General features: G+C 38.2%; 1 protein-coding gene across 1 annotated transcript; it reads right to left on the bottom strand.

Moving 5' to 3' along the window:
* Positions 1 to 6,515: 6,515 nt before the first annotated feature.
* Positions 6,516 to 7,733, bottom strand: LOC150075565 (uncharacterized). Its single transcript, XM_090388553.1, has one exon. It carries the CDS (start codon positions 7,689 to 7,691, stop codon positions 6,516 to 6,518), a length of 1,176 nt encoding a protein of 391 aa, XP_090244679.1. The 5' UTR covers positions 7,692 to 7,733.
* Positions 7,734 to 9,811: the final 2,078 nt, after the last annotated feature.

Raw genomic sequence — 9,811 nt, 5'->3', positions numbered from 1 at the left:
CCGTTCAGCAGTGTCCACTGATTACCACCCTCTGTCTTCTCCCACTTAACCATCCCTTTATCCATAGCAGCAATATGCCTCCAATGCCACACTGCTCTAATTTGTGCAGCAGTCTTCAATGTGCAACAGTATCAAAAGCCTTTCTAAGATCCAAATATATGATATCAAAGTTATTCCCTGCATCCAGTTCCTTTGTGACCACATCATAGTGTCCAATCAAATTGGCCAGGCAAGACTTTCCCTTAACAAAACCATGCTGTGTCCGAGCTATAACTGAAGTCTTGTCTAGATGATCCTGCAGGGCTTCTTTAACCAGTGCCTCCATTAATTTTCCTGGAACAGAAGTTAACAGGTCTATAATTACTTGTTGCCCGTTGATCCTCCTTTGTAAATCGGGGTCACATTTGCACATCTCCGGTCCATGGGTACCTCCCCTGAGTCCAAGGAAGCTCTCATAATTATGGCTGAGGGTTTGCTTACTTCTTTTGCTGCCTCCTCTAATGTAACTGGATAGATCCCGTCCACCCTGAGGGCCTTTTTCATGTTTATCTTCAACAATTTCTCCTCCACTTTACTCTGTTTTACAAGATTATCTAGCTTACTGCCACAGTTGAATACACCTCTGGCATTCTCCTCCCTGAATAACTCCTCATGTGTGAATGTTGATGGAAAATACTCATTTAGTTTGTTGGCCACCTGAGCAGGATTATCAACCAACTGTTGATGATCTATATATATATATATCTATATATATATTTTTAAGTGTCAAGTATTATCTTTGAGTTTCTTTATATAAGTTCGGTATCAAGTTATGTATTAATTAATTATGTTACTTTTGTGAAATCTAAGTCGTTATATGTATTTATTTAAAAGTACAATTTAATTGACAATGAAGTTCAACAAGATTAATAAATTTACTGATTAATTGTTATTATATACTATACTATACTAAGCTAATGCTAGCTAGTTCTTTGAATGCTCCCCATTTAGAATTTTTGGTAACATCATCAGTTGGTCCCACTGTATAGAATTTAAATACTGTCTCAGACCACCGTAGTCACCTTAACGAAAGCAAAAACCCTTCCCTTTATCCCTGATGGTAGTTTCCTCTTTGAGTAAATCCCTCTTCAGCACACTATGTTCGCTGCCACCTAGTGGTTCCTTTATCTGCAGATTCTTAATGCATGAAGAATCACTACTGATAATCAGATCAAGAGTATTACTCCCTCTAGTTGCCTCCCAAACATGCTGAGGTAGAAAAATATCATCAAATAAATCCACAAAAGCCTTGCTAGTCTGTGTGACCAACCCACAATTTCCAATCAATATCTGGGAAATTAAAGTCCCCCATTATAAGACTCTGTGATTTATTGGCCCACTCTATTTCCCTCTACAGTTTCTTATTATACTCATCAGAGTCATTAAGCCTATAACACACTCCTACTCTCAATTTTGATTTTCCAAAGCTTATGTCACACCAAACTGATTCGACACTGCACTGTCCAGCGATGTCGACTGGCTTCACTTCCTTGGATTTTATGTGTTTCTTAACTAATAGCATAACTCCTCCTCCCTTCCTATCCTGTCTATCCTTCCTGTACACATCGTACTCCCCAAATTCCAGTTCTGCATTTCTTATGTGTGACACGAGGTCTCTGATATCCCAACACTATCTGCCTTTGATGTTCTGGGCAATACCTCAAATTCATCAAATTTATTTACCAAACTCCTAGCACTGGTGTACATGCAAGTATACATGCACCCGTGCCCATTCTTAGCTGCCCTAACACAACCCATGTGTTTACTTGTACTGCAATGACTCCCAGCAATTTCTGAAATACCCTGCATCCTGTTTTCCAGACTGCTGCTCATTCCAATAGAAGCAGTGCAAGAATCTCTTTCACCTCTGCCAGTGGCTACTGTTAATCTATTTGTCTTTGTCTCCCCCCAAACTAGCAGTTTTCCGACCCACCTAACACTGCCTCGATAGCATCAGCAAATATTCTTGCACCCTTTCTATTTAAGTGTATCCCCTCCCTGTAGAAGCAGTCTCTCTTGTTAACAAGTACAGGCCAGGCTTAAAAAAATTCTACCCCTTGAGCCTTGTACAATCTTTCCAGGACCGAACTGATTGACAAGGCTCTCGTCATATACTCCTTAAGGAATTGGTAGCAGATTTTCGAGAAGTTTATTCTGATTGAGTAAAGCAAGGTTTCTCAAAATGGAAAGTGGAATGCAATGTGCTATCATCAGCAAAACTATGGATAGGATTTCCAGTCAATGGAAGAAGGTCATTAATATACAAGAGGAAAAGAGTGGGGGAAAGAACTGAACTTTGGGACACCGGCATTAGTGGAGAAATTAGAAGACAGAGAGCCATCTACCATCACCCTCAGTGAGCAATCAAAGAGAAAACTGGATATCCAATTACAAAAAACAGTAAGTTGGCAAACCATAAGATGGAAGCTTGTTTAGCAGACCTTTATGCCAAAAATGATCGAAAGCCTTTGAGATGTCAAGAGCAGCTGCTTGTGTTTCACAGAACTTTTACATTGAATTAGTCCATAAATGGGTAACATAAATGTTAACAGGAGAGATTGCTTTTACAGGGATGGGATACACTTAAATAGAAAGGGTGCAAGAATATTTGCTGATGCTATCGACGCAGTGTTAGGTGGGTCGGAAAACTGATAGCTTGGGGGGAGACAAAGACAAATAGATTAACAGTAGCCACTGGCAGAGGTGAAAGAGATTCTTGCACTACTTCTATTGAAATGAGCAGAAGCCTGAAAAACAATATGCAGGATATTTCAGAGACTGGTGGAAGTCATTGCGGTACAAGTAAACAGATGGGTTGTGTTAGGGTAGCTAAGAATAGAAACAGGTGCATGTATACTTGCGTGTACACCAATGCTAGGAGTTTAGTAAATAAATTTGATGAATTTCAGGTTTTGCTCAAAACATCAAAGGCAGACATTGTTGGGATATCAGAGACATGGCGTCACACAGATATAAGGAATGCAGAACTGGAATTTGGGGAGTACAACGTCTACAGAAAGGATAGACAGGATAGGAAGGGAGGAGGGGTTATGCTATTACTTAAAAAACACATAAAATCGAAGGAAGTGAAGCCAGTCGACATCGATGGACAGGGCAGTGTTGAGTCAGTTTGGTGTGACATAAGCATGGGTAAATCAAAATTGAGAGTAGGAGTGTGCTATAGGCCTAAAGACTCTGATGAGTATAATAAGATACTGTACAGGGAAATAGAATGGGCCAGTAAATCAGAGTCTTATAATGGGGGATTTTAATTTCCCAGATATTCACTGGAATTTGTGGGTTGGTCACTCACACACTAGCAAGGCTTTTGTGGATTTATTGGATGATTGTTTTCTACACCAGCATGTCCGGGAGGCAACTAGAGGGAGTAATACTCTTGATCTGATTATCAGTAGTGATTCTTCATGCATTAAGAATCTGCAGATAAAGGAACCACTAGGTGGCAGTGATCACAGTGTGCTGAAGTGGGATTTACTCAAGGAGTTAACTACCATCAGAGGTAAAGGGAAGGGTTTTTGCTTTCGTAAAGGCGACTATGATGGGCTGAGACAGTATTTAAATTCTATACAGTGGGACCAACTGATGATGGTACCAACAGCAAATTCAAAATGGGAAGCATTCAAGGAACTAATCTTGGAAGCTACCAGGCTTTACATACCAACTAAGAAATATTGTTCAAGGTTCAGGCCTAAATGTTTGTCAGATGAACTAATAAGACATATGGCAGAGAAGAAAAATGCATGGGATACATACAAATTAATGGGTGACATGGAAGCCTATGATAGATATAAGTTGGTCTGTAACCAAGTCACAAAGGAGATTAGGCAGGCAAAGGCAGATTATGAAAAATCCTTGGCAAAGGATGCAAAGAAAAACAGAAAAGAGTTCTTTACCTATTTAAACTCAAGAAGGAAAGGGATGAATCAGATTGATCCACTGGATGTTGATGGTTCAACAGTTGAGGATCCTGCTCAGATGGCTAACAATCTAAACGAGTATTTTGCATCTACATTCACACATGAGGAGTTATTCAGGAAGGGGAATGTCGTAGGTGAAGTAAACATTGGCAGTGAGCTAGATGATTTTCTAATAACTAAGAGGAAAGTGGAGGAGAAATTGTTGAGGATAAACATAAAAAGGCACCCGGGGTGGATGGGATCTATCTAGTTATATTAAAGGTGGCAGCAAAGGAAGTAAGCAAACACCTAGCCATAATTATGAGAGCTTCTTTGGACTCGGGGGAGGTACCCATAGACTGGAGATGTGCAAATATAACTCCAATTCACAAAGGAGGATCAAAGGCTGACACAAGTAATTATAGACCTGTTAGTTTAACTTTGGTTCCAGGAAAATTAATGGAGGCACTGGTTAAAGAAGCACTGCAGGATCATCTGGACAAGAATTCAATTATAGCTCAGACACAGCATGGTTTTGTTAAGGGCAGGTCTTGTCTGACCAATTTGATTGGATACTATGATGTAGTCACAAAAGAACTGGATGCAGGGAATAACTTTGATATTATATATTTGGATCTTAGAAAGGCTTTTGATACTGTTGCGCATAGAAAACTGCTGCACAAATTGGAGCAGTGTGGCATTGGAGGCAAATTGCTGCAATGGATAAAGGGATGGTTAAGAGGCAGAAGACAGAGAGTGGTAATCAATGGACACTGCTCAACGTGGACTAATGTTATTAGTGGAGTTCCTCAGGGTTCAGTGTTGGGTCCACTGTTGTTTTCTGTATTTATTAATGATATAGATGATGGTATATCAAGCTTAATGTCCAAGTTTGCAGACGATACAAAGGTTGGCAAGGTTGTTAAGGTCACTACTGATGCTATGCTGCTGCAACAGGATCTGGAAAGGTTGAACAGATGGGCTGAGAGGTGCAAATGAAGTTTAATATTGACAAATGTAAAGTACTACATATGGGAAACAGTAACCCCAGATCAATGTATCAACTCTGTGGTACTACGCTGACAGTGGTAGAGAATGAAAAGGACCTGGGGGTAATTGTGCAGGCAGATATGAAGTTCTCTGAGCAGTGCAGATGAGGTGCAAGAGTAGCTCATGGTGTCTTGTCAATGATATACAGGAATTTTTCTAGCAGAGATAGGGATGTGATTATTCCCTTGTATAAGGCATTGGTCAGGCCACACCTTGAGTACAGGTATGGAGACCTCATTTCAAGATGTACAGCTGCTGGAACGAGTACAGAGGAGGGCAACAAGATTAGTGAATGGAACAAAGAGTTGCTCTTACGAAGAAAGGCTTAAGTTTTGTAAATTACAGAGTCTGGAGACTAGGCACCGGCGAGGTGATCTGATAGAGGTGTATAAGGCTTTGAATGGCTTGAGCATGCTCAACGCCGATGGGATTCTTCCTCTTGCTCAGAATAATCACCTGAGAGGGCATAAATTCAAATTGAGGAAGGACGGATGTCGGATAGATGTGCGGAAATTTGCCTTTAGCCAGCGGGCAGTTGGTTTGTGGAATAGACTTCCATTACTTGCTGTTGAAGTTGATAGCCTAAACAAATTTAAGACTCAGCTGGACAGGTATTTCGAACGAACGGAGGGGTGAAATGGGACTAGTGGTTGTGCTTTTTTTTTTTTTTTTTTGGCTGATGCTGAATAAGCTTGCTTTCTTGCATCATATGCCTCTACTAATGCTAATGCTAATACAGAATATCACCAGTGGATCGACACTGACAGAATCCATACTGACAATCATTGATCAGACAGAAGGTTTCTAGGTAGTTTAAGAGTTGGCAGTTGTGTCAGCTGTAAAGTTTGACAGGTGCTGTCACTCTCTAAATCAGTGGTACATCCAAAAATTTTGTTTGGGGAAATTAATCATAAAACTGTTTTAATTTGAACTCAATAATGAAATATTTGTTTTCTGAGATATCTGATACACATCTAGCATTGCACAAATGCATGGGAAAGGATAGTGACAAAATTTTAAATTCTGTCTCTCATCCCCCCCCCCCCCCAATAACCAGATTGCTAAACAGTCCCACATGGTCTATAACAGCCATACTAAATCAGGGGTCTGCCATTATCCAACAATCCTAGAGTTGAACCCCTCCAAAAAATTTAGTCCCCCCCTCTAAAAAATTTGAAAATAACTAGTACCACTATTTATGCTACTCTGAATGTCTGCAGAACCACCTTTTTGAAATTGCAGAAACTAGATGCAGTGCATTATGAGGGCCCAGAGTACCACCCTGATGATGTCATAGTCTTAAGCAATTCTGTTTAAACTCCCTCTTCTTACTACTGAGGTTTCTCGTGAGTATGAACTAGAAATGTTCTTTTTTTTTCAGGGAGCTGCACAAGTGCCTTGCTACATAATTGACTTATGTGGAGTATCGCTTGAGTGTGAACTCTTAAATGAGCTTTTAAGAGCATGTGATTTTTTAAATATTTTATTGCACGTTTTACAGGGAAAAAGTCATTTCTCAGTATGAATTTTTAAATGAGATTTCCTGTCAAGTGACCTTGAAAATGTCTTCCCACATAATTCACAAAGAAAAAGTTTTTCCTTAGTGTGTATTACTAAATGCCTTTTTAACTCGCTGTATCTTTTAAACGTCTTGCTACATGTTTGGCATAAAAATGGTCTCTGCACAGAATGGATTGCAAAATGGCTCTTGACATCAGCTACACGCAAAAATTCTTTTCCACATACTTCACAAGAGAAGGATTTTTTTTGAGTATGGATTAATAGATGACGATTTAGAGTACATAAATGTGCAAATTCTTTGCCACATATCTTACAAGAATAAGGTTTTTCATGGGTGTGAACCAAAATGTGCTGCTTTAGATTAGCTGATCGTGCAAATTTCTTGTTACATATTTCACAACAGAATGGTTTCTCATTAGTGTGAACCCTTAAATGTGCTTTCAGATTATCTGAGCGTGCAAATGCCTTATTACATATTTCACAAGGAAATGCTTTCTCTTGTGTATGAACTAAAATATGTGTCTTTAGATCATGTGATCTGGAAAATGCCTTATTCCATATTTCACAAGGAAATGCTTTCTCTTGTGTATGAACTAAAATATGTGTCTTCAGATCACGTGATCTGGAAAATGCCTTCCCACATACCTCGCACGAGAATGATTTCTCACCAGTATGAATAACCAAATGATTTTTCAGACTACATGATGTGGAAAATGCCTTCCCACATGTTTCACAAGAGAATGGTTTCTCTTGATTATGCATCCTTAAATGTGCTTTCTGTTTATTTGGGTAGGAATATGGCTTCCCACATATTATAGAGCGATATGGCTTCTCCCCAGTATGGACAACTAAATGGGTTTTCAGATTATCTGACCTTGAAAATGACCTCCCACATATTTCACAAGGAAAAGGTTTCTTCTTACTGTGAATTAATAAATGGGTGTTCTGTACTTCAGAAACAAATGATTGCTCATTAGAATGAAGTAACACATGCTGTTTTAGAGAAGGTGATGTTGAAAATGTCCTTCCACATATTTCACAGCAGATAGGTTTGTGCTTGTTCCCATCATTTGGAATCGAATTCTCCTGCAATTCTGTAAGTTTGGCTTGGAGAACACTTCCTTCCTGTAACACATTATCATTTCTTGTCACATCAATAGACATTTTTAATCTGGTGGCTTGTAATGATTTTGCTGATCACAGGTGTCAACAAAAATTGATTTTCCTTGTTGGATCTGCTAAAGAAAAATAAGGAATTAGGATCATAGACAACAGAAATGTACATATTTCACAAAACACTGATTTTCATTTGCCATGTATAATAGTATCTTAAGTTAAGGTAGCAAGGAGGTATACACTAAAAGCTTATCCAAGGTGTCATTTATACACTCATAACAAATATGCTGACAATCAGAACTTGGAATGAGAAATCCAAGTTCTGAAACTTTGTAAATCTGTTTCCATCCAGAGTTACTTGACATTCTGAATAACTGAGTATAAAATATGTTTTCAGACAAAATGCAGTGATGCTGTTGTTGTTTTTGCACCACAGTAACTGAGGCCGAGTAATGTCAGTGTATTTTCTGCTAATTATGGAGAATAGTGTGGCCAGTTTGCCTGATGAAAGACCAGAGTTCCTAGGGAAAACTGCAGAACACTGCATAAGATCAATTAACTTATACTAATACATCATAGTTTTACAGTGAGGGTAAAAAGTCTCAAATTCACTTGAATTTTTAAATGTTTTTTTGCTTTCAACCCAATTTATAACAATAAATTTTTCATTTTTATATTATTTCTATTCATGCTGAAGGAAATTTTTAAGATGAATTTAAATATGTCTGCTGTTTCTTTATTTCTAAAAATGTTCTTTAGATATGGAAAAAAACTAGTTTCAACATTTTTTTTAATGAAAACCTCAAGCAAAACATATTTCAATGCATTATAATGCATTGAGTACTTCTTAGGCAGGAAACTTCTGCATAAGAAGTACTCAGTACAACTGCATGGGTCGTAGGTAAGAAGACTGAAGATACTTGTTGACCTAAGGAGAAACTATTAGGTTCTGAACCTTCCTGCCAGATTGATGAATAGCTCCACATGATCTTTAACAACCATATAAAACCAGCCAACATCCCCAACCCCTACAGTAGCAGAGCTGGTCGTACAGTAGTTTCACTACTACTGTTGACATTAGACTTGAATTTCTGTTGATTGTAATTTTTATAATATATACAAACAAAGATTGTTCTAAAGAACAAAGTAGACAGGATAAACAAGGAACAGTTACTTTTGTGAGTTTCATTTGTCATCAGGTTGGGGAACATACTCAGACTGGTTTGGAGGACAGCTGTGGAATTACAGATGTCGATTCTGAAGAACAGTGCCCATGGAAGTATTTATAAAATACGGCCTATTTCAGAAACAATGTCTATGAGGCAGAGATTAGAGTGAGTTCATAAGATATAGGTCATTAATATTTTGCTATCTTTTTTCATACAAGAGTAAAAAGAAAAACCCATTTTTATTTTTTTTTAAAAGCAATATTAGTGGTGTACTTATGGTAAGAGAGAGATTAGAAGTTGGGTAATCTCTAACAGAGATATATTATTTTGTATAGAGATATGAATGTGATTGAAGATGAGCATAGCAGCAGAAGAATATAAGAATTAAATGTAGTGCATAAAGAGAAGTTGAAACAGTTTCTGCAAGGTTTCTCAAACTAGAAGGCAGAATGTAGTGTGCTATTATCAAAAACAATACAGATAGGATTTCCAGTTAGAGGAAGATTAATATCCAAAGATACATCACATTTTAGGGCAAAAGCCTAAGTTGCATAGTGAGTTAACATGCTTACAAGTTAGTGCAAATGCATCAGATCTGTTCACAGCTAACTACTAAATAGTTATAAGATTGGCATCGTTATGTATATCTCATATCGTGAATATCTTCACAACAAGTTGCCATGATATTTCACTACCTCAAATAGGTAGCTATAGGAGAAGACTATTTTTACTTATTCTCAATGGATGCCACCACCCAGACAGCACTGTTCCAGAGCTGACTGGCTCCTCCTCGGTACATGGGCAGGCACCCTGGTGTTGCAATGATGGCAAGGCAGTCACGAAGTATAATTCCACAATATGAGAGATGTCTGATGGTGTTTAGTAATGATAAGTGAAAACTGATGGAGGTAGTGCAATATCATATCAACTCGTTGTGAAGGTATTTGCAATATGATATATACATAATGATGCCAATCTTATAACTATTTAGTAGTTAGC

This window comes from Mastigoproctus giganteus, chromosome 14, assembly GCF_048544385.1.
Source record: "Mastigoproctus giganteus isolate SK-2022 chromosome 14, ASM4854438v1, whole genome shotgun sequence".
Classification (NCBI taxonomy): domain Eukaryota; kingdom Metazoa; phylum Arthropoda; class Arachnida; order Uropygi; family Thelyphonidae; genus Mastigoproctus; species Mastigoproctus giganteus.
The sequence above is the reverse complement of the archived record's forward strand: the minus strand, read 5'-3'. Positions and strand labels throughout refer to the sequence as shown.